General features: G+C 39.0%; 1 protein-coding gene across 5 annotated transcripts in view; it reads left to right on the top strand.

Annotated features, from left to right (window-relative positions):
• Positions 1–17,228: 17,228 nt before the first annotated feature.
• GRM5 (glutamate metabotropic receptor 5) overlaps positions 17,229–26,587 on the top strand; it is a 543,349-nt gene continuing 533,990 nt past the window's right edge. For all 5 annotated transcript variants that reach the window (XM_060157879.1, XM_060157878.1, XM_060157881.1 and 2 more), the window contains exon 1: positions 17,229–17,889. In XM_060157879.1, the coding sequence (XP_060013862.1) occupies positions 17,229–17,889 (661 nt within the window). The remainder of the gene's footprint in view (positions 17,890–26,587) is intronic.

The following is a 26,587-nucleotide window of genomic DNA, read 5'->3' as shown; positions in this document are numbered from 1 at the left end:
TCGCTCGAACCCCACGACTACGAGCCTTCAAGACCCTCGTCACCCAGTGTGTGCGCGCTTGGTCGCTCTCCCGCCCCCGCCGCGCGCTGCAGGAGTAGGAGCCGGCCCGGCGCAGCGCTTCCAGCTGCATCTACCTAAGCGCAGCACGCGCTCCCCGCGCTGGCGCGAGAGCGCGAGCGCCAACGCCGCGGGCCGCGGACGGAGCCGCTCCGCCTGCTGCCGCCGCTGCCTCCATCGTCGCCACTAGCGCCCCAGCTGCAGCCCAGGCCGCTCCGCGAGCGCGGGGAGCCCGAGAGGAGCGGCTGGCTCGGGGCGCCAGGCTCCGGGCGCGCACCTGGTAAGCACCGCGCGTTTTTCTTTCTTTCGGCTCTTGGGTCGCCGCGGCAGTAGGAGCCCTCCGGAGCCCCTCCCCCAGCGCAGGGATGGAAAGCAGTCAGGCAAGGGGCGGGAGCTTGGGCGAAGGGACCCCGCGGGGCGGGGGGGCAGGTGGTGGGCAGGTGGAGAAGTGGTGGAGCCACGGACGCTACGAGGTCCTGCAAGTTTAGGAAAGTCACCCCACAAGGACGTGTGCTGTGTGAATCAGACATGAATCTCTAGTCGGGAGCCCAGGCTACCGCGGCGTCGCTCCAATGAGAGGTTTATGAATATCATTTTGCTTGTATTTGCATAAGTGAGGAATTTAAGTGGGCTCGTTTCCATAGAAAATGAACTAAAAAAAAAAAATCAGAGGAGAAAAAATAGAGCTCTGAGCCAAAGGGAGCGTTTGGACACCTCTCTTCCTCTCTCTCTCTTTTCTTGCATACTGATACATGTGCACAAAGGGGTGCATTTACCAAAGGAGGAGGGCTTCTCTATTTATGAAGCCATTAGGTGTTGGTGGGAGGCTAATAAGAGCATTTGCTGGTGCTTCACCCTGAAAAGAGACAGCAAAAGAGGGACCTGGTTGGGTGTAAATGCCAGTGTTCCATTTCTAAAATGACACTTCCATGACTACACTACCGAGGAGAGGTTTTTGAGAACAGGGGCCATTTTAAGGGGGTACACCTGCAACTCTGCACCTTTAAGCTCAAGTTTATGTACTCCAATTGGGGCTAGGAAGATGGCCTTACCCTAGGTTCCTTTATGGGACTTTGGCAAAGGATGGGATCAGAGAGGGGGATATGGAGGGAGAGGGAAGAGAAGAGAGCTAAATATGACTGAATGGGCTGTGTAAGGTGGTAGAAAGAGCAGGAGCCTGGAAGTCAGTTTTGGCATAAATGTGTTCATTTAGTATCACCCTGGGTAGTCTCTGGGCTGTCTCTAGGAAAGTGTGTGACCTTGAACAAGTCCCTTAACCTCTGTGTACTGTGTTTCTCCATCTGCAAAATGTAGAGGCTCTTCTGTGTTTTGGGTCACTAAGGTCCCATGCAGTAGCAGTGTCTATGATTTTATGGGTTTGAGGATCTGCCTACAAGGAAGGAAGAGTGCCCAGAAAATCTGGATAAAGGAAGCTTCAAGGTATTTTCCCTCAAAATATCAAAGGCATTTGCAAGCTCTCGGCTTTGCTGTTGGTGTAATGTGTGCTAAGAGGTCTGTAGAAATGGGTGAGAAGGACAGTCAGACACCTAGCTTGTAGCCTGGAGTCCTGGAGTCCTGAGTGCTGTCTGGAGAGGTTTGGATGCACAGAGTCTAAAGTCACATGCTTTTTTAAAGGTAGCAATTAAAGAAGGGGGTTTGGTGGCAAGCTGTGATGTTCTTTGAATGAGGGTTTGGTAAAGAATCTGGAATTGATTCTAGCACAAGGAAAATGAATGGCATCGTACTTTAAAGGTTGGGCACTCAGGATGGCAGGACAGCTAAGAGTGATATTTGAGAATACTGTAATCTGGACAGAAGGGTTAGGAGAGAGAAGGAAACATATTCTTCCTGAGACAAGGGTTCCTAGACTCCTAGGAGGCTACTGGCATCTGCCCAGTGTCCTTGACACCTCTGCCACTTGTCTGAAGGAGGCACAGGTACACATTCCCCCTCAAAACAAGCTCATTCTTAGAATTTACGGATCTGAATCCCAGCCACTGAGATGAGAAAGTTCACATGGGAAAACTCAAGTCCGAGGGGATGTCCCCCAACCCTCCCACCATGTGAGCATCTGGCTGTGAAGCTGGCTTACCCATCCAGATTCGACCCGAAGTCTGTGTTCCTAAAGGAGCTCACTGTGCCACTTGGTGGCACCAAAAAGTTGCGCTGAGAACTCTGTTCTCTATAAATACAAACTACCACCCCTCCCTCCTCCGCGCTCTCCCCTTCCCCCCCTTCTCCCCTTTCTCAGTAGCAGGGAGAATTGCTGCACACGCCGCCCTCAGCTCTGCTGTTCTGCGCGCACGGAGCGCAGGCGATGAGCTTAAGATCATCTCGCGCGGGGGGGAGCCCGGGACTGGAGAGGCCGGCTCTGCCCCGCTGATCCGCGCGGCCCAACTTTATGGGGGGCTAGCTAGACCGCGCCTCACTGCCTGCTGCACCGCCAACAGCGGGGTAAGCTTGCTCAGTGCCTGTTTACCCAAGTGTCCTCGGGCCCGGGAAGAATGTATGAGCTATACGCTTGCTGGGAGCTTACAGTTTGGTTTGGGGGAGGGGGACGAGGGTGGAGCAGCGGGGGTGGCCAGAACCTCAAGGATGAAGTCCGCTCCATTCGCGGATGGCTTCAGTTAAACCTGCTGGGGAGAAAGGGCGAGAGCAATGGGGTAAATGAGGGAATGGCCGCAAGGGTTGAGAAGGGGATTCTGCATGCCTTCGGATGCGAGTTCCCGCTCCCTGAGGGCCAGGTGCGTGCTTTTAGAATTCAGACTGAGCTCCTCCAAACCACCCGAGGGCTCAGACTTCAGAGAAGCGAAGGTGCAGGGGAAGAGGAAGGAGAATCGCTTCCCAGTAGATCGGTTAGCTGCGGTGACAAGGCGCCTGCTGCGGGAAGAGGGGGGACAGCGGGTGGTGCTGAAAGCACAGCGCTTTCACTCAGGCTAGCGTGCTTCTCTCTGAGCCCCAGTCTGCGCCCTCCCGCTCTTTCGTCTCCCGTGGATGTAGCTTTCCCTTCCGACACAAAGCCTGCTAGTTACCCCGGAGTGGCAGCATGAGCGGCATGCCAAGGAGAGAGCCCTGGCTACAGCGACTTGGGGAAAGAAGCCGGGGCAGGCCCACTAGCTAGCCGGGTGACCAGAGTCTACCCTGCACTTGGACTTCGAAGAGGGAAGTGAGGAATCAGCCTGGGGGGCTCTGGAACTGGTGCTGGATTTCCACCTGCCCGCATTTCCCTCCGGAGCGGGCGCTGTGGGGAAGGGAAATTGAGGAGAGGTTAACAAGTGCCTGTGCTTATTCAGGCGCTATCTTGATGCGCCTCAGCTGAATCGAAAGCTTGAGTGGCCAAGCAGGTAGATTCTCCCACACTTTACTTTCCGCTAAGAAACTGACACAGGTCAGTGGGAAGGCAGTGGCTTCCTTCCACTTTCTTCATTCTCTACATGTTGTTTCATTGTTCTACGTCCCTTGAGACTGATCTAGGGCTCATCTGTATCCTTCATGCTAACTGCTGGCCTTTTGAGGCAGCCAGGGAAGCACTGCTTTGTGCTATGTGCAGCCCCCCACCCTAGCTGCCGTGGGGCGAAGCTTAGGTTTTCTGTAGAATCCTCTTAGTTATACAACATTCTAGACATCCTTTTGAGTTTTGGAGTGTGCAGGTGTGCTGCGTCTTGTTAGGTGTGCTTTGTGATCCTTATTCCTCTCATGGAGCACAGGACATTTCCTCCTTTAATTTCTCTCTTATATCCATGCAGTTACACATTTAAGAATCAGTTGTGACTATTTTTGTCCTTTATGGGTGTCAATTTCTGTTTCAAAGGATCTTTGGTTGGGACTTGAAAATACTGCTTTGTGAACTCATCAGGTTAATGCACAACCCAGCCTCCAGCCTTCTCCACTGGAAACCTTTTCAGCACTCCGGACAGATCCTACAAGGTTTGGGTTTTTTTGTTTGTTTTTGAAGAATGTGAATAGAATATAGTACTTTCTACATCATTGCTTTACTGCTTCTTTAAGAGAAAAGCTTTCCCTGGTCATTTAGAATCTGCTTGACAAAATATATAATTTAGGTATTTTCACTGCACCCCCTAGATCTTTGCTATCCCATGGTAATATTTTTGCTGTAGGCTACATTCAAAAACAAACCAAACTCTTGTTTGTTTGTTTTTTTGTCCTTGAACTTTTTATTCAACATTGTACTGGAAGTCTATGATGGACAGATTCTAAGGTAGTTTCCACGGTCACCACCTCCTGATATCCTTGCCCTTGCATTATCCCCTTCCCCTTCAGTGTGCACAGGACCTGTGATTCGCTTTTATGTTTATTATTTTTTTGCATTTTATTTTATTTTTTAATACAGCAGCTTCTTATTAGTTACCTATTTTATACACATTAGTGTATATATGTCAATCCCAATCTCCCAATTCATCCAAGAAACCAAACTCTTTAATGTTCATTTATTAAAGGGCATATTGAGATTATTTGGAGGAGAGGAGTGGTATTTGAATATTCAAGTACTTGCCCAGTTCTTCACTTTACTTTCATAGGTAGACATAAGCCTCTGCCATCACATCATGGTACACATTATGGACATGATGACAAATGCCAAAGTGAAAGCTGAAAAATTCACTCATAGGTAGTATGCCCAACCAGTACAAAGTATACAGACTTTGAGAATATTTAAGCAGCTACATAATATCTTCAGGTTATACTCTGCTTGTTGACATTGTTTTGTTCCCTATTCAATAATTTATCTCATTAAACATGTTTACTTTCATGACTAAAAGATTTTACTAATTGTAAGTTTTTTTTACGTTTCTTCAAAACATGTTGAAGATTTTATAGGAGTCGTATTACATTGTCTCTTATGGAATTGTCAGAGCATCTTATATAGAAAAACTAAATTAAGTGCCAATGAAACGTAGGTGAAATTACAGGTAGAAAAAATATAAGATAAAGTTAATCGTGAAAAATATTGCACTTATTTGTGTACCATTTTCTCCCAGGATTTCTGTCCTCATGAGATGAAGAGACACATCCAACTATTCCTCCTTATACTTTTTGCTGTTATTTTGGTAGATGGAGTTTAAACTAACTTCATAAAATAGTGAAGACTACCTCCTTTTGATATATGTTGGTATATGCTAAAGCTGATCAGTTTGGCATTTGGATAAACTGAAGGTGTATTACTACAAAGCAGGACCATTCTACAATTGAGAAATATGTGTTATTTTTAATATTCACAGAAATGTTAATCCTAGACCCGAGGCATCATTTAGTCATCACTTTCATTGCGTGGAGTTTGGAGAATATAAGAACATAGGAGCCTCAAAAGAAATATTTTTTAGTTTATGATGTGCTTGTATAACCCAGGAAAATTTAAATTGTGAGTTTGCATTTCAACTATCTGTAACTGAGAAAATATTTTCTTGATATTCCTTTCTCTCAGTTGGTTGAAACGTAGTTCTAAAAAACATTATGCCATAAGCTCGCTTCCATTTTCTTTAAATTCTCAAACAAGAGAAAAAATATCGAGATTTTATCAGTTCTAATCTCATTTGAATTGTATGTACCTTTAGTCGTGTATGTACCTTTGCTTGGGAAACAAGGAAAGGTCTCGGTGCAGGCTCATCTCTGCTCTAATAACTATCATTTACTGAGCACATCAGGCACCGTGCCAAGCATTATATATCTTATTTAATACTCATAGCAATCATACAGGGCAGTGATTATTGTTGTTAAAATTGAGGGTTGTTTCTTTCCACTGTCATGTAACAGGGAAATGGAAAAATAAAATTATATGTATGTATAATTTTATACACATACACACGTGTGTGTGTGTGTGTGTGTGTGTGTGTGTATGTATACACACACACACATATGTCTGATTTGTTTGGAACTCAGACTTATCCTTTTTCCATTATATTAGATAACTTTTCCATTTTATTAGATAAACACCATGGAATTGTTTCATTGTGGTTTCCAGTGACTTGTGGTGTGGTTGGGAGTACAGACCCTTGCACAAGATTGCCTGAGTTTGAATCCCAGCTTTGTGGCTCATTCGCTATGTAACCTTGGGCAAGTTACTTAACATTGCTCTGCCTCTCTTCCTCATTTTTAAAATGGAGAACAGGTTGTAACACTATTAGCCTCATTGAGTGATTATGGTGAATTAGTTACACAAATATAAGTCAAGTGCCAGACCCAGAGTGAAAAGTACAGAACCGGTCGTTATGACTATTAATCCCATCTAGGCCTTTGAATATCAGATGTTTCCTAGGTTTCCTATGTTATTGAGTTTAATCTTCTCAACAACCATATGGTTGATACATAATTGCTGTTTCAAATAGCTTCTTTCATTTTAGTCAAACTATTCAGGAAATTTAAAGGAAAAAGTTAGATGCAAGAAAATGTATTTTATGTTGATGTGATTCTGTTGGTCTTATAAAGGCCTAAGAATAATTCCCTAATGATTATTTTTTACAACTCTAGGTATAGGCCACTGACTTTAAACTTCTGAGCATGAATGTTCTGAGGAAAATTAAAAGTTCATAGTCATAATGGCACTAATGGGCCCTGTAATAATAATGTAGCCTGTTGCATCATAATATTTTGCAGAAGAATAATTTTAAAATATTAAAAATCAATTTGTTTTCATACAAAGTATTACACAATACAGGTAATGTAGTAGAATCCTTTAAAGACCCAGAAGAAAGGTAAATAATATTATATTACTTTTTTAAAAATAAGATTTTGAAAAACCAACGTGAAAATTACTATATAAAGTTATTATTCTTTATCTTTAAAAAATTATAATGAACTTTGTATTTCACATAGCCTTTGAAACGGTGACAGGTACCATAGGATACTCTTCTCACATTTAGTTTTTGTAATTTGTGAATGTTCAGAACTATGCTTAGTTAATGTAAGGCAATGTCTTCTTTGACTCTGACAGTTTAATCTGTATTTCTCAAGTTGAAATTCCAAGCTCCAAAACAAGATGATGGAGCCGGAAACAAGTGGCAATGTAAAGAAGGAATAAGGCAAATCTACTTGCCTACTACTCTCCAAACTACTCTCCTTAGAATTATTAGGACATTTCAGAAAAAAATGCTTTGTGGGACGGACACATCCAGATGACTCTTAGTCATCTTCTTTTTTGATGATTACATAGACCTTGACAAGGATGAGTTTTCAGTAAATCAGCAGTTTTCAATTGGGAATGACTTTGACCTGCAAGGAACATTTGACAGTGTCTGGGGACATTTTTATTCATCACAGCTAGAGGAGGTGTGTGCTGTTGGCATCTGCAGATCAGGGATACTGCTAAACATCCTGCAATGCACAAGATGGCAGCCCCCCAAAACCAAAAATTTGTCTAGTCCAAACTATCAACAGGTCTAAGCTTGAGAAGGCCTGATCTAAATGATTCCATGAGACAGAGTTACCTATATTTATTTGGTTGGTTTGTACAGCTTCCGAATGAAGCTGATCGACATTACATAAGAATTTAGTGGAAAGCAGTCTCCAGAATGTTTTGCAGCCAGTGCATAAGGTTTAACTAACCCACCCATTTGGTCGGATGGGAAACAGTATCATCTGATTATGTTGAGTGTGAGCTTTGGAGCCGGAGAGAAATTGGATTCATGTCCTGACTCTGCCATTTATTATATGTATGAGACTTCTGGCAAGATTCTTCACCTCTAAACCTCAATTTCGAGAGATATTTAATGTAGGTAGTAATCATACCTACCCCTCAGGGTTGTTGTGAAACTTACATTAAATTATGCTTATATATTATTTAGCACAAAGTAGGCACTCAATAAATATCAGCTATTAATAAGTAACTAGAGATTGAGTTAAAAATGCAAAACCACATTTTCAAGCACCTGATGATAGGCAATATAATATGCACCATAATGCCTTACAGTCTTGGGAGGTATGCCATAAATAAAAAGAAAGCAGCTGAAGGCTGCAAAATGGGAAGAAATTTAGAATCCCTGCATGATAATTAAATTGAGACTAGTTAACGGTGGATTACATCATTTTTATTGCTTTGCTGTAGAAGGCTGTTTTAGGTCTTCATGGACTACTAAACCAATCGTGTAATGATTTACAGTGATTTAGTGAGCTTTATTCTACTGCCAGCACCTTTTAATTAACGCACAAAATTACAGATTTCACTTTTGTACAATGTTATTTTATGGCCCCTTTTTGCTTTAAGGGGGTTTCAGTTAAAATATGGCATATTTTTTGTCCTGGGCTAAATGGAGGGGGTGCTGGACTTTCTTGTTTACAGGGTCACAGATGTGTGCTTGAGATAGATACAACAGTGGAGCTTTCCTCGGACTACAACGCTCTCGGTATCATTATACCTCAGAGTGTCTCTTATCTTTCGGATGCACTGGTTTTCAGGAAAATGTATCAAAGCCATCCATGGCATATGCAACATTGACACCCCTATATGTGATGAGGCTGTTGCTCAGGCAGAAGGAATCATTTTAGTGTTGATGTCCTGAGCTGTATGATTTGCTTGTGTGGGGATTAAGTTATATAAGAGAAATTTGTGCCAGAAAGATGGTCAGTGTTTGAGAAGATTGTTGAAAATAAAAGACAATGTAAGCTGTGAATCTGATTACTATGTAAGTTGTCATTTATGGTAAATTCTACCCACCAATACTTCTTCTTCTTATTCATTTAGGATCCAGTATGGGACTGTATGATTACCTGAGGCCCAGTACTTTCATGCATATTAAATATATATTATTTTTTTATAATGGGGTAGTGATTAATTTTATTATGCTATGAACCCAAAGTATATGATATAGAACATTGAATAAAGTAGCCTAGTGCTTCTGAAAATAGGACCCTAAATCAAAATACCATATAAGTTATACTATTTATATAAACTCCTATCATTTACTACTTTTGATTGAATTAACGTGCTCCATATTTTTAGATCATAGATCTATAACATTTTGAAAGCTTTTAAAAATTATTGTATTAATTTCTTCCCATTATCTATGCAAGAATATACATGTATAGAATATATATATTCACCTATATATGATGAATTAAAAAACATAGCTACCAACCTCTAACACCTACCACATCAGATTTATAACCTAAAGCAAATAATTTATTATCTTGGAGACTCTATTTTCTGATATATGAAATGGGGATAATCAGACTTTCTTAGTGGTAATTTTGTTTTAGTTTGAAATAGGAGTAAATGGGAAAAGGCTCCATACACCGAAAATAAAATAATACGGTTTTACTATTCCCCCTCCTTTTTTTTTTTCTACCAGACTTTTGTTAAATGAATGAATGAACCTCCTGGTGAGATATCTAAGGAGAAATGGCCTCACTCATGAACTTGTATACAAGCAAGAGAAAGCAGGTTCTTATGGAAAGAACATTGTGTGGTACCCAGAATTGACAAGCTTAAGGAGAAGGGACTGAGAGTGAAGTTAATGCCACCTTTTACAATCTAAATTAATAGATTGTAAAATGTGGGAAGATTCATGCCAGCAATATCATGCATTTGTCCTATAGAAATAGTTCTAAAACTAATTAAAGTGCAACGTTGTTGATGATAGTAGTAAAATCTACAAACAATCTAAATATCCAAAAATAGGGAGTAATTAAATAAATTTTAGTGCACTCATATAATTGAATACTATGCAACTGTTAAAAAGAAATAGAAGCTCTAAGTGTGAATCTTGGCTCTGATACTCACTTGCTTTAGAATCTTAGCCAAACTGTTCTCTCTCTCTGAGTCCCAGATACTTCAAGCATAAAATATACATAACATGATCTATCTTACAGTTTTTTTAAATGATAGTTAAATGACGTTTCGTGTGAAACGCTAAGCACAGTGCCTAGAACATAGTAAGCTCTCTGTGAATTTTAATTATTCTTATTGTTATCCCCATCATCAAAATGAACTAATCTCAAAAGGTATTTATAATACATTATGTAGAGAATAAAAGTATATTGCAATATAGATTTCATACTAATATTCCATTTAAATAAAAAATCTATGTATTAAAGATTATATGCTTAGAAAATTGTAGAAGAACAGACACCAAGTTGCAGGGTGTGATTAAATCTGGGTTTTGAGACGATATTTTCTCGGTTCTGGTCCTAGGCCTGCTAAAAATCATTTATTCTCCGTGGGTCTCAGTTAAACTGAATCATCTATAGGACTCTTTCTAGTTCTATGATGCTATTTTCCTTAATATATCAAAAAGCCATGGGGAACACCAAAGGTTTCTCCCTCCTACTTTGTTAGTCCGTACTTATCTTTTTGATGTCCCCTGTTGCCTGGACCATTTGAGTTTCAATATCCATTTTCCAGTTTTCCACAGTGAGGCAGGGGGCACTATCTTTACACCTCAATCAAGTAACTGACCAGAAAGCAAAGTGCAGGCAACTCCCTTTAGTTATTTGTTCATTCAGCAGGATTTATTGAATATCTGTTAATACTAGGTGTTGCGTATGGCACAGATTTAATATTTAAAGAGTTTGAAGTCTATTGGAAGACAAAACATGTATAAATAGCTATAATATTAGCTTAATAAATAACATTAAAAAGTATGGACAAAAATGCCACTTGCATTTAGAATACAGCACATACTGCAAGGTGAGGGACCTGGGAAGCTTTTATAAAGGGCCTATTGAAAAATATTACTTCATTCAATCCTCATTAAAACTCTTTGAGGTAGGTACTAGTCTCATTCCAGTTAGGCTCAGAGAAGCTAGGTGATCAAGGGCACACAGCCAACAGATGGCAGTGCCAGGATTCAAACCCGAGTCTACTTGACTCCAAGCCCATGCTCTTAAAAACTCTGCCTTAAGGCCATGAAACAAGAGCATATCAGGGCTAAGAAGCAGCGTGAACAGAACCACTGGGGCAAAGGGGTTCAAGATATATTCAGAATACCTAAAGGAGACCCAAATTTAACTTGACTAGCAGACTTCCAAGGAGGGGCAGATTGAGAGGAGATGACCATAAGAGAGACTGGGGCAGAAATTTAGAAAGTAGATCCCTCAATCCCACATTTAAAAAAACATCACAAATAACAAATAGCTTTGCTAGTAGAAATTCAGAAACTTAGAAAGCACAGATAAAAGCAAAGAAGAAATTAAAAATTATGCATATTCTCATCACCCAGAGGACATCTCATTAATGTCACTGTGTATGTTTCCCAACCGTGCATACACACACACTCATAATATTTCTTGTGAAAACACAGCCATATCTGTTTTTATTTTTGCTTTAATAGAACTTGAATACTTCACATTTCATCCCCCTCCCCACCACACATACACTTTACAAGGTAAGGTTTCTGTTCAAAAATTTTTTCAGTCTCCTTTGCTGGTTTTTCCTTGTCTCTGGGTCTTTGGGAGTTTAAACATTGAAATTCCCCGGGCCTCAGTCTCAGAACTAGTTTTTCTCTTTCCAATTCCTAGGTGATTTCATCCAGTTTTATGTTTTACAAAAAAGAACATCTACATACTGATGCCTCCTCCATTTATATCTCCTATGCAGACCTCTCTCCAGAATTTCAACCTCTTATATCAGATGCTTATTAAATATCTCTTCTTGAATTTCTAACAAGAATTAAAAATTGGTGTATCAAAACTGAATTTCGGTTATCTCCACCCAGATCTGCTCCTCCACAGTTTTCTCCGCCTCAGTCAACATGGTACCATCTTTTATTTGCTCAGACTGAAAACCTTAGTGTCCTCATTGATCCTTCTCTTTCCTTCACAGTCCAAGTCAGATCTGACAGCAAACCCTTTCACTCTATCTTCAAGATATATTCAGAATCCTACTAGTTCTCACTACCTATACTACCATCTTCCTGATCCAGGCCTCTGTCATCTCTCTCACCTGAATTATTGCAGTAGTTTCCTAATTGCTTTTTTGGTTCTGCCTTTGTGCCCTTATTCTTGTTGAAAAGTTGGTCATTGTGTGTCCCTCCCCTATTGAAAACTCTTCCAGAAAATCACTCTCACACAATGTTAAAGCCAAAGTCTTTCAAAGTCCAAAAAGGCTTTGATCATCATACTAGCTCTCAAACCTCCCTTCTTCCTCTCTCCCCACTTTTACTTCACTGCAGTCACCCTGGCCTCCTTGCTGTTTCTCAACACACTAAGCATAAACCTGCCTCAGGGACTTAGCATTTACTTTTTTTTTTAACCTGGAGTGTTCATTCCCTTGTTATTTGCATGACTCATTCTCTTACTTCTTTTAGTTATTTACCCAATTTTACTTTTACAGTTTAAACTTCTTTGGCTACATTATTAAAATTTTTTTCCATATCCCTGATACTTTCTATCTTCCTTCCCTGGCTTATTGTTTCTCTTTAACACTTATTACTGTATAGCATACAATATTTTATTTCCTTATCTTATTTATAGTGTGACACACCACCTTGGATTACAGGCTCCATGAGGGCATGAATTTGTGTCTGCCTTGCCCATAATTGAATCCTCAGGGACTAGAAGAGTGCTTAGTACAGCACAGTTACTTAATAAAGACTTACTGAACAAATGAGCGATGCTGATAGAGCTAGGGTATACTCTGTTGGTCTATTTAGAATTTATGCTGTATCGATTTCTTGTATTTTAGGAGCACGTGGGATGACTTGTTGTTTAACCTTATAATAATCTGAGTTGTAGCACAATTCTGTCAAATTTCTAAGTCATAATTTCAGAATATACTTTCCAGGTATCTGAGCTTCATAGCTAGTATCAATAAAATATAGTCACTGTGTGTATTCAAGGCAGATTATGAAATAATCATTGATTTATAATCTGGCAGGTCATAATCTAGTAGGGGATGCCAGGGCAATAAAAATATATTTCTGCCAGATAGTCATACACATTTGTACCTTCTAGGTATGAATCATCTCTTTTCCTGAAATGTTCATCACTATTTTTTAAGCAAACTCCTGTTAGATTCTAGCTCCCTTGGAAGTTCAAACTGTGTTTGGGTGGCCCCTCTCAGTTTTCATGGACTTTGGAAATACCTCTCTTGGCAGAAGGGGTGGTAAGGTGACAAAAGATGATAATAAGAGTATGTTATGGAGTCACTAGGCATAGACATGAATTCTAGCTCCATCATTCCATGATTGGCTTGTTTTTAAGTTATTAAAACCCATTACATCATTAGGAAAATAGAATAAAATAATACCTACATCTCAGGGTTGTTATAAGGATTATTGACACACACATACCACACATACAGACATACCCACATACAGACGCAGATACACAATGCACATAGAATATAATATCTTCTGGGGGAACGAGAAGCATGAAAGCCTTGCATATGTCTGCAACTATAAAGTGCCCAGGGCATTCTCTTTTGGCATCTCTGATATCACATGTTCTTGCTTTCTCTCCTTACTTTCTGAGCTGCCTCTGTTTCCTTAGCTGGCTTTCCCACAGCCTTACCTCTCTGTGGGGCTTACTTTTCAGCCCCACCTTTTCTTTATTTATACTTGCTCTCTAGGTAATTTTATTCATTTCAAAGTGTTTATATATTGGTGACCCCCGGTTTACATCTTTAAGCCAAAAAACTCCTCTCGGTCCACGCTTACATATCTTCCTTCCTCTTTGACAGCTATACCTGGATGCTTCCAAACCATCTCAAATTTAACATGTTCAAAAGAAAATCATTGTTTTCCCTTGAGCCCATCTGTTTCTGTTCCAGTCAGTTCCATCCCTTTTAATGATACCAGAATATACTAGTTTGTTAGACTCAAAACCTAGGAGTAGACACTGATTCCTCTCTACCTTACCCACATCCAGTCCGTCAGCAAGTCCAGTTGATTCTACTTGCAAAAGATATCTGACTGTGTCCACTTCTCTCCATATCCACTGTCACCAATCATAGCCAAGCCACTATCATCTCTTACCTAGAGTATTATAAGAGTCTCAGATTTCTCAAGTCCACTATCCGGAACAATGAGGAGCTGGGAGAATCTTTTCTACGATTGGATTGTGCCAGTCATTTGTTTACACTTCCTCAGTGGCTTTCTGTTGCACTTAAGTTCCAAGTTCCTTAAGAGCCTACAAGATCCTACATGGTCTGGCCGTTCCGTATCTTTCCAACCTCATTTTGTACCATAATTGCGCTCGTTATTTATGTTCTAGCCACACTTTTCACATGACTGACTTCATTCTTCATTTTATTGTTCTTTGCACTCATCAGGTTCCAGTTCAAGTCACCTTTTAGAGTGGGGATCCCCAACCCCTGGGCCTTGGACTGGTACCAGACCGTCCTGTTAGGAACCAGGCCTCACGGCAAGAGGTGAGCGGCGAGCAAGTGCAACTTCATTGCCGCTCCCCATTGCTCTCCGTTGTTTGCGTTACCACCTGAATCATCATCCCCCCCATCCCCCCCTCCACTTCCGTGGAAAAATTGTCTTCCAGGAAACCGGTCTCTGGTACCAAAAAGGCTGGGGACCACTGTTTTAGAGTACTGATTTGTAAGCCCCATGAGTATAGGGAGCATGTACACCCTGTTTTCTCTTGAATGTTTGATTCCCAGGAGAGAGTCATAGCATAGGCAGGCCATAAATATATGATTAATGAGTTAGTGAATAAACGCCTGGTGTATGATGGGCGCTCAATGAAAGATAATGATGGTAATTATCAATGTACATCACTGTACTTCTTTGTTATATTAGTCTTTGCCACTCTGTAGTTAATAGGTATTTGTTGAATGAGTTAAGTAATTAATTTAGCCTATCATAGGAAGTTACATATATATATATATGTGTGTGTGTGTGTATCAATATATATTCTCAGTACATGGGGCTTGCTGGAAATAACTCTAACATAAAATGCATGAGATCGATATTTTAGGTTCATCAGTTTGATGGGCCACTTCTAGTCTCTCATGTCGCTTTGATGCTCTTACATAATAAAAATGAGTCCTGTTTTGTTACTGGATTTGCTTACTAACATTCTGGATTTAATGAGAAATTGTGATTCCTTTTACTTCAGATTTTTTTTTGTCTGAAGTAGAATTCACATGACCATGATAATAAGCATTGGTCCCCAAGTCTTTGGTCTAAGTAAAGTGAAGGGAAAGCTTGAGAATATTCAGATAATTTCCCAACGAGAAAATTAATATGTCTTTGTTTCCTTCCCCCTTGTCTACAATGCCAACTTCCATACCAATGCTGATTTTTCCCCTAAATATTGCTAAAAATCTAGTTACTCTGGAGCGTGTAGCTATTTGATGAGGTGTGTGTGTGTGTGTGTGTGTGTGCGCATGTGTGTGTGTGTTTTAGTGTTTGGCACTGTACAGAGGGAGCATTTCTCTGTTGCCATTGGAAACAGTGGAAGGAAATGGTGAAAATGAGGGTGAGAGTGATTAGAAATGTGATTCAGGTTATATTCATTATGTGTCTGGACTAGAATTTTTGCAGATCTGATGAGTCTTGAAAACCATTGGTATTCTTGAAGAAACATCATCATAATTGCATAAACTCCTGAAGCAACATCACCTGTCTTTGAAAGGTGATGCTTAGGGAGTCACTTTAAAACAACTTGAGATCTTTGGCTGGCAGAGCTAATAACTTACAAAATAAGTCTCTTAAACAATCCTTTAAATAACCCAGATCACTAATTTGTCAGTTCTCTTTTATAAATCATGCTAGAATTTGCTGTAGGCAACCTGGGACAAAATTTTCTTCTTCCCCAGGAGTTTAAACTAAAATAGATGACTATATTCATAGCTATACTAAGTTTCTACTTGGAAGTATAGTTCCAAATATGCATCCCTCCAGCCCTTTGAATCTTCATGATGTGGAAATTTTTCCTGGATCGGGGTAAAGGACTGATTACTGTCAATTTTATTACAAGACTCTGTAATTACTTTGAAGACTCTGGAGAACTGAGTGTGTTGCCAGAGAATTTTCTGTCCTCACCACCTAGCCACAGAAGGCCCTTGGAAATTTAATAACAGAAAAAAATCATGTCTTGAATATATATATCCATTTTCAATATACAAAACATTTGCACAGTTGGTATCTTATATTGATTCCCATAAGGGCAGCCTAGCACATATGATCCCCATTTTTCAGATGACAAAATTCTGGTGCTGAGAGGTTAAACAATTTAGTAATAGTTATTTGTAGCAGAACTGGAATTTGAACCTGAATATTCTTTTCTGCAAAAATTGGTACCAGTGCACCATGCCTTTGTATTTGGGGGCATTTTACTTTGTAATCTTCCAACCCTCTTCTATCCTATAGTTCATTTAATGTGAAAATACTGATCTGACCTCATTTGTCTTTGGTCTATATTGTATGGAAACTAAGCTCAATACTTGGGAATGTTGGGAATGTTATTCCCAACTTGGGAATGTTGGGAATGTTATTCCCAACTTGGGAATGTTGGGAATGTTATTCAACTTGCTTTACATTGCATTTGAAGATGGGGTTTGTAGGCTTTTTTTTAAAGTAACTTTATTTTTTAATTGCATAATCAGTACATGCTTAATGCTGAAAATTTGGAAGGACACAAAGAGCATTTCTAAAACAAACAAACAAATACCGTCGTTATTATTGGGATCACCAATGTCTAATATTTGGGGTTTTTTTGAAGATTTCTGTTCACGGCATACTTCTTTTAGGTGCTTTCCCTCACCTTCGTGTCAGAGTATAGTTGGGCCTCCCACACATGAGATTTGGTTTTGTGTACTCCAGATGAGCAAATGAAAAAAATATTAACCTAAGCCAGGTAGGATCAAGAAGCTGTATCAGCTGCTTTTATCAAATCACAGAATCACAAAGGAGACAGGCAAAGAAGAGTCAGAAAGATTTTTGGATTCTTTTTCTCAAGTCACCTACATCAGAAAGACCTCTCTTTCTCTATTAGCATAGACTGTTCGAGCTTCCCAATCCGGTTGCACTTACATTGCTAAATCCCCATTTTATTTTTTCCCCCCAGGTTTTGAAGATCGTGATCACATATGGATGCATCTAACTAAATGGTCCCTGGGGACATGGTGGTCCTTTAGAGAGCACATCTAAATCACTGACTGATTTTTTGGTTTGCGGCTCACCATAGGACATCACCGGATTCTCTCTCTCAGAACTCGCCTAAATTTTCCCCACCATGCTGTCTTTATTAGCTTGAACTCCTTTCCTAAAATGGTCCTTCTGTTGATCCTGTCAGTCCTGCTTTTGAAAGAAGATGTCCGTGGGAGCGCACAGTCCAGTGAGAGGAGGGTGGTGGCTCACATGCCTGGTGACATCATTATCGGGGCTCTCTTTTCTGTCCACCACCAGCCCACTGTGGACAAAGTTCATGAGCGGAAGTGTGGGGCAGTTCGTGAACAGTATGGCATTCAGAGGGTGGAGGCCATGCTGCACACCCTGGAAAGGATCAACTCAGACCCCACGCTCTTGCCCAACATCACCCTGGGCTGCGAGATCAGGGACTCCTGCTGGCATTCGGCCGTGGCCCTAGAGCAGAGCATTGAGTTTATAAGGGACTCCCTCATTTCTTCAGAAGAAGAAGAAGGCTTGGTGCGCTGTGTGGATGGCTCTTCCTCTTCCTTCCGCTCCAAGAAGCCCATAGTCGGGGTCATCGGGCCTGGCTCCAGTTCTGTGGCCATTCAGGTCCAGAACTTGCTCCAGCTTTTCAACATACCTCAAATTGCTTACTCGGCAACAAGCATGGATCTGAGCGACAAAACTCTGTTCAAGTACTTCATGAGGGTCGTGCCTTCAGATGCCCAGCAGGCACGGGCCATGGTGGACATAGTGAAGAGGTACAACTGGACCTATGTGTCAGCGGTGCACACAGAAGGTAAGTTTTCTTTACACCGAGTATGTCTTGTGCACCTGATAGCTTCCCAGTTAAACTTTCAAGTTTTGGAGGGCTAAAATTGTCCTAATTATTTGAGATCTTTTGAGTGGCTCAGTTATACCACTTATATAAGAAGGGATGGGATGGCAGATGTCTAGAGCAAAATAGATATAAGCTAACATGAGTGATTATGCGACCATCAGTTGGCAAAATGGATACCTTTTTTTGGTTTACGTGTTACATTATTTGTACATCTTCTATAACAATGATAGGGATTTTTAAGATTTCTAGATCTCCTTTGAACTCCTTACGTTTTAACACTGTAAGTTTGCTCTGAGTACCTGAGAGTTTCTGGTAGTTAAAGGGAGGTACACATACATACCCATAAGGCCTGCAGGCAGCCAGTTCTGGCCCAGGTATGTTGTAATAGAAAATTACCAAACGGTTTAGTCTTACAACTATCTTTCAATAGAGTGTATCGTTATATCTGAAATGGAGATGTGTATGAATTAGTTCTATCCTTGTATAGGACATTCTCAGGAAGTATAAGTTTTAATAATTCAGCATTAGTTTGCTTTGAAATTTATTGCTTCTTTATGTGGAAATCATAGTGAGGAAGGAAAATATGACTGAGGTTCTATACCAGATAATAATAGTATCAGCCCTGATTATTGTTGATGGTGCTTTTCAAATGCGTTTGTATACATTATTTGTTAGTTCTCAACCAACGCTGTTTGGGATAGGTTTGATTTCACCTACAGAGGTTAAGATACCCAAATTGTGAGGCTTACTCATTATGTAGCACTCTTTCTAGGACAGCATACTGCCTATGCTAAACACTACAGTATACCGAAGAAAGTGCACAAGACTTTGTATAGCTCATTAGATCATTGTTAGGATTAGTTGAGATTTTTACTTTATTTTTTTAATTAATTTTTTTCTGTTTTTTTAAATTTTTTATTTCTTAAAATAAAATCAAATAATAATATATTCATATCATTTAATCTCTTGTGTAAGTATATTTCATCCAATATAGCCAATATGGACACATTGTTACATTATACAAAGTCATTTCTGTTGGATCAATAGACCTGAGAATAACATTGAAAGTTAATTATAGCTATCAACTACTGAGGCACTATGAAAAGGTTTTTTTCATATATATATTCTATAAAGATATTTATTGATAGTACTCAAACGAACAAACCTATGAGATAGATTACGTTTTGATCCCCACTTTACAAATGAGGGAACTGAAGCATAGAAAATGTAAGCCACATGCCTAATGTCAAGAATTAAGTGAAAGAGCTGAGATTCGAATGTTCGTGAGGTTCAAATCTCAGTTGAGATTTTTAAATTCTGCAATAATACTGTCACTGTGTTCCAAACAATCTAATCTTGTAAAAGTGGGATTGAGTTATTGGGAAATTAATGAAATGACCAGAGTAAGACTACTTCAGAGATTGGGAGCCTGTCACCAGTTAGATATAGCAAACTTTTCATTATCAAGTGACATAACATGGATTTCACTGTATGGCCACTCTTAACAATACTCAGAGCTGCACAAACATAAAATGGCCTTCTATACTGGATTGATACTTCTATGCCTCTGGAAATTTTCATACATAAGTTTATGGTTTACGTACAAAGATGTTGATATATAGAGATTTTGATCAATGGATAGGTCATTGGACTAGGAGACCTTTGATTTTTTTTCCTAATGCTGAGAGTTTTCTTATAAAACCACTATTTCATTTGATTCTCACAACAAGCAGTGATCTAGATAGTCCAGATATTTTATTCCATTTTTAAAATACGAATGTTTTAAGAGTTTATATACTTCATCCAATAACTACCTGATAGCAACTTCAGAGGCAGGAGGAGGGCTCACAGCTACTAACTGCTAATTCAGTGCCCTATTCTAATTCAGCAGAATCCAATAGAATCACACCCAGAGGATATATATTTATGCAGCACATATTTATTAAGTCAAAATATACAAAAGGCTCTAATAGTCCTGTGAAGGACAGCCCTATGTTTTGTACATTACCACCCTCAATGGGCAAGCAGTCTGGCAAAGGAGATGGAGCACGCACTAATACTTCCATAACCATAATTCAAGATGACACGGAGTTACAAATGTTTCTCAAGTAAATTGAAGGAGAAAAAAATCACATCCTGCTCTATGGTGATGGAGGCCATGGTGGAAGTCTTAGAGAAGGAAATGAATTTGACAGTGGAATTTTAATAGGAAGAATACTGACAACTGGTGAAAATTAAGAAGGCATGGGTTTCCAGTAAAGGGCATGAGGAAATATGAGAAGGTGAGAAAGTAAAAAAACATGTTTGCAAGAGACCAAGGATGAAGCTATGTTTGGTTTACCTCAGATCAATCATAAATTTCATTAGGAACTTCCATCTAGCTTCAGAAGAGTAGGCCTTGATCAGTCTGTAGGAGATGCTAATCCAAGATTGTGTTCAAAGAGAAACTCATCATCATGACCTTTGACTCTTACTAATTTAATGTTTTTTCCAACCTAATTATATCCCTATACTGAGTGATACAATAAAATAAATTATAATGCATCCGTAAAGTATATTATTAGGTAGCTATTAAAATGAATGAGACACTCTGTAGGTAATGAGATCATAATGATCTCCAAGATCATTTTAAGTGAAAAAAGCAAAGCACAGTTCTATGTAAATGGTATGTTATTTGTATAAAATGGAGTTTGTAAAAATCATTTGATTGAATATTCATAGAATTGTTCTCAGAGAAGAGCAAAACTGATAACAGTTGCTCCTTCTGGGTAGGAATTCTAAGGAGTTAAGGAATAGGGTGGAATGGAAGAGACTTTCTTTTATATAATTTCTACATGCAAACATTTGAAGTTGTATATTACAAGCATAGACTACCTATTGCAACATAATAATTAATAATTAATTAAATAATTAATAATAATTAAACTGTAGTGTTTAGCATAGGCAACATAATAATTAAGAGAAAATATTCTATTTGTGGGCAAGAAAAGTCAATAAAAACTTATTGCCAAATTCAGGCAAATTTAATTATTTTTTCAAAAATAGGCCAATAGAAATTTTGTTGACAAATTTGGGCAAAATATTTGGAAGATACCACCAGAATTTAGGAGAGAACAAACTTTGAATACAAACATTGAAGACTGGAAGAAATGCTTTTTGGTTTATTGTTTTATGTGGTTTAATCAAAGGGTATTTATATTGCTTGGATCCTCAGCGAGTAAGTGGCTAGTGAGGTTACATGGTATTTTGTCTTAAAATTTATCGGCATAGGAGCGGCGGAGTAGGAAATTTTACAAGGTAAAATTTACCTCCAGGATCAGAAAAGTGCTTGAGTAACAAGGTACAGCTCTGCTGGGTACTGTGGAAGTCCCCAAGGTGATGCCTGGGTTTCTGTGGTCTGGCCCTTCAGGAAGCCCCTGCGGGACTTCCCATGAAATGACAATACCAGTTCTCACCTGAGCCTCTTTCTATGGCTGGATTGGGACAGTTCTCTTTAGCCCTAGATCATCCTACCTGAGTATCTCAAACTTACGCCCATGTCTGTATAATTACCTTTTTTCACTCAGTTGATATTCTTCTTTCTTGAAGAGTATGGAAATTTCCAAATGCTTTCACACAGGCATTGAGGTCTATAAAAAGACATTGTTTTATTTTCAAAAAAGCTTTTTGTTCCCCCACGTTGCCCATTTACATTATACCTAAACGTGCAGTACTTTGTCTCTCAGTCCTCTTGGCAGCTAACACAAGATGTTCCTTTGAGAACGTGTGTGGCATCGCAGAATTTCAGAGGAGAGCACAAGCACAAGAAGCCTTGGGTTTCAGCTTCAAGGTTAATCTCCTCCACTTGCATTTCCTTGGTTTATGTTTTTCTGTAGGCTACAGGACTATATATTTATGGTGGCTTGTTATATTATGCACACATATTGTCCAGGCCTTCAAGGCAAGGAGATTAAATGTATGAAAACAAAAAAAGAAAAAAATACAAACCACTCTAGCTCTGCAGCTGTGAAAGGAGCGTGCAGTAACTGAGAAGAAAAAATTGTATTCTTTGTAAAGGAGACAGTCCAGTTGCCACTGTCTCTGCTCTAAGAAAATTTAAGGGGTCCTTTGCCTCCATACATTGGGAAACCTTGGTACATGTGCCCATGATAGTGCAGAGTCTATGGTGCTTGCCTGTTTAGGGGTGTGGCAGATCCATTGCTTTGGCTCTGAGGATTTCCATTGATGACCCCTTTGCTTTGTAACTTAATAGTTCCCTTCCACTCTCATGCGGCACTAGCCATGTGACTGCTTTGGTCAATAGAACTTGGTGGAAATGAAGACTTTTTTCCTAGTCTGTCTGTCGTAGAACCCTGTCATCACCTTGTGAAGGATGAGTGCTGCCAGGTTTTCCAGATGAGGCCGTCTTAGACCACTTGACCTCAACTATGTGAGAGCACCCAGTGAAGAGCCACACAGTTGCCTTCCTGACCCACAGTCAATTTCAATCATACAATATATCCTAACTGAAACTATAAACGTTACCTACCTAACCATAAATTCATGTGCAATAATAAATACCTTCAAGGTAGAGTCCAGGATAAGCGTTTTCATCCCAATGACTAAACTTGAACTGCCCCTCCCAAATAGGATACTACGACAATGTTTAAACTTCAAAATCAAAACAAGATAAATGTATTAACATGCATTAATATTATTGAGATTTCAATGGAATAATTGCTGTGGGCAAGAAAGAACATTTAAAATGCTTTACCCATACTTCTGGTTCAAAGCTAGAGGTTTGATAACTTCCTGAAAGTTTGGATGCTTTAAGTAGTCAGACACTTGCATATATTCCATTATTACATGCTTCCTCTTGATACAGCTCAGTTTCATTGAGGAAAGGAATTACCAGTTGGCACAAACCATACATACTGCGCTTTATGGATGACGTACAGGATTTTCACACTTCACAGTTTTTGCCGGCTTTAGTTGAAACTCCACTGTACCTGCCCAGGGCCTGTCAGAGTGCCTAGCACATAGTAGGGGCTCAAAGACTATTTGGTGAATGAGTGTATTTGTGTTAAAGTAGTATCCAGCTCACACTTAATGAATATATAGCATGTGGATCAGTAGCAGGCACTTGTAATTTTTCACAGTTTTGCCTCTTTATAAAAATGAGATGCCAAAATGCCTCCCTTGATTAATTGTAAAATGCTTTTCACACCCAACTCCCTTATTTGTTTGCACTGGTTCTTGAATTTGTTACTTCCACCTAATGATAAAGGAATGCTAATTTTTTCTAGCCAAAAAAACATCTCAGTGATGCTCTGGGGGAAAAATGTACCAGTAAGTGGTACTGGTAATGTGACATCATTAAAATATCGTCTAACTTTCAGGTTATGATACGGTTTTTCCATCAGTTATTTAAAAAGTTGATAACAAGGTTTGGTTGAAAGACCTTGAATGTGATTCATAGTCTATGTGTTTAGTTTACCTTCTAAAAAGTGGGAACGCACTTTTTCCATCACACATTTTCTACTAACTGTGATTATATCAAGATAACAATTTAGTTTGGAAAGATGAGAAATGTCAGTATGGGCACTACTGAGTACTTTTTAAGGGGATTTCATTTTGTTTCTTCAGGGGTTGAATATTGTTGAGAGTTGAGATGACTTTTCAGATGGTCATGATGATAATTCAGACACAAAATCTACTGTTAGCTCTATAGAATGTTAACACTGTGTTAACAGTGTGAAGTGTCTTAGGTAAGCATTTTATAACTCCTTTATCTTACATTTGAGGAAACAGTATGGACAAGTAATTTGGCCTTACTTGTACATGATTGTTAACAAAGTTGGGTCTCACAACTCAAGATTCCTGTCCAAAATTTTGTTTCCACATTCAGTGAAATAATTGCCTCTCTTAGGAGGTAGTGAGTTAAATTCTTGGTAACTCCTGTGCACAAGCCTGGTATACATAACCACGTGGAGGGGATCTGGAAAAATGAACTTAAACCTCAGCTGGGAGATGAGGGAGTTGGATTATTTGTCCTTTTGGTAACTCCCTTTCCTGACAACCAAATGTTGTTTAATTGAGATTCTATTATTCTGTGTGTTAAAACATGGTCGTTTATACTATATGTCATTAATTTTCTACTTGATTCATTTATCCCATAACACAGTCTGATAAAGTTACCATTTTTTAAGTTAGAGAACAGGTATGGAAAGAGAAAGTGATGTTTTTCGCATAATACTGTAGCTACTTAGTGACAGAGCATAAATTGAACCCAAGGCCAACACTTTTTAATTAAAAGTCCAGACTCCCTTCCTGTGTACTGGGGTAGTTGTGGCTTCAAGGAGAAGTAGAATGCACATCTATTGATTCTCTTCCCTCCATAGGAAATAAGAAGACACTATTCGTTTCCCTTCTGAGAATATCTTTTGAGCATATTTCATGTGTCTTTTTATCTGGCTTTGAAAGCAACACCATTCCTTGTTCCCATGGAAAGATTTAATTACAGTAAAAAGAAAATAAATTAAGGAGGAGGCACGTGGCAACAAGTTAACCTCATCGAAGACCTTTTTGTAAGCCTGATGATGAGTACAGACTGTAGGTTGTTTCTATTCTCATCTCCACTGCAGACGCCACAATCCGTCCTTCAGATGCCAATTATGGGAGGAAGCCGTATGGTACCAAGTTTTTAAGAGCAGGAAGACATATTGCTAAATGCTGTAGCCTTATGTATAAAAAACTTCTTTGGAATTCGTCAGAACTAGGAGTTATAAAATCTCATCTTGGCACATTTGCAAATACTCCAGAAAGACTTCTCAATTTAACCAAATGTTGAATTGAGGATACTTTTTGGCAAGAGATATGATAGTCAGATATGTTTATCTTAGAGGACTTTAAAACCAGAGATCGTGCCCCAGTGGTGCATTTTATGCATCATTTTTCACACATACACAAAGGATCTTTTAAAATGAGAGAATATCTAGTCAGTGTTCCTTCAAAAATTACATCACAACCCATGAATTAATTGTGAAACCAATTTAGTGGCCTGAGACCAGCAGTTAGTATACAGTAGAATAAAATAGGATAGAGTAGAATATAAATATCAGTATATTACATGATAGTAAGAGTAGATATTGCTCTGTAAATTTTTATTTTAGTTGCGTATAGCCATATGTGTACTACGGTTACCATTTACAGTGTTTTTCTTACTATGTCTTACAGCTAAAACATAAGCTTAAAAGCAACTTACTCTACTTTTCTCTTTAACATTGTTAATTTTTTTTATTTGCTAGAGAAATGCAAGTCACATACAAAGGTTTATGCTTCTGTGACAATGTCATTTGGTTTGTCTCTCCTAGATGGGTGGATCTTAAGCCTTGTTATTAAGAACAAGCAAGAATTCCAAAGTATCCATGGTAGGAAATGGTAGAGACTTTGAGCAAAATAAAAATAATTCATATATGGTTAATGATAAATGGCCTAAGCATCAATATAGGACAGTGTCGAGGACACTAGTACAGGAGGTCGAAGGCAAGTTCTCAGCCCTAGTTTTTATCAGAGATCAAGACAAGCATAGGAACATTTTATTTTTTGAGTATCCCAATCCAGTATATTAAGAAATCAATGCCGAAAGGTATTATATAATTTTGGTATTAAAAGTTTATATATAACACATTAGCACATCTAACCCCCTCCAACACATGCATACACATAAACACATTAAAATACAATGTGACGTAGTTACACTATTTATAAGGTGATTCCTTGGTTATATAGAATAAGTCATGATGCACCATGTGATGTGGTGTGTAATAAAGCACAAGTTTAAACATATAAAGTAACAGTCTTATTTCAGTGTTCTGAGATTCCAATGATTATATGTCTTTTCATTTGATAATATAGTCAAGTCTAAATTTAAGGTCTCTTTAGAACGCGAAGATCAGGCCAAATACCATTAGTAAAATAAAGTGAGGTAAGACGTGAGCAGCTCTTTTAGAAGTAAAAGTTGTTTCATAAAATAGGCAAGCTACAGTGGAGTCATGACCTTAAATTCAGTTTGTTGCAAAGACATGGACATCTCAGGAATTTAGTTTCTTAACCCTTTGGAATCACTTTAAGTAGTAGTATGAACACAGGCAGGTTTAGATGAAAATCCTCATTAATATCCTTGCTAGTTAGAGGGACTTTGCAGAAGTAAGTTAATATAATTTCATCATTATTAAACTGAGATAATAATACCTGCCCCATAAGACAGCTGTAAAAAGTAAATACAAAGCAGTTATTGTTAAGTTTGGCACAAAGTGTTCAATAAGTACCTTCTAAATTAGCCTGCCAAGGACTTGCCTTGCCTTATCTTGGACATGAAGAAAAACCCATCAGTAATGTTTCAGTTTGGCTTTGCTTATTTAAAATTGATTATTGAATGAAATGCAAAATTAGCCAGGAAAGTGACCAGTAAATGTAGTGAGTTTTAGATTCTTCCCAATTTTCCTTTTGAAAATTGAGTCTGTGATCATATATTACAACATAGGATGCTTAGTGCTTTGGAACAATTATAACTAGATCCCACCACCTCTCCTCCAACTGCTGAGATGCATTATGGTGTAGTAAAATGAACAAGGTCTGGAAAGTCCCAGAGCTGCTGGACTGTTAACACCATGAT

Source organism: Lagenorhynchus albirostris, chromosome 9 (genome assembly GCF_949774975.1).
Source record: "Lagenorhynchus albirostris chromosome 9, mLagAlb1.1, whole genome shotgun sequence".
NCBI lineage: Eukaryota > Metazoa > Chordata > Mammalia > Artiodactyla > Delphinidae > Lagenorhynchus > Lagenorhynchus albirostris.
Note: the sequence above shows the minus strand (reverse complement) of the source record. Positions and strands in the feature narration are given on the sequence as shown.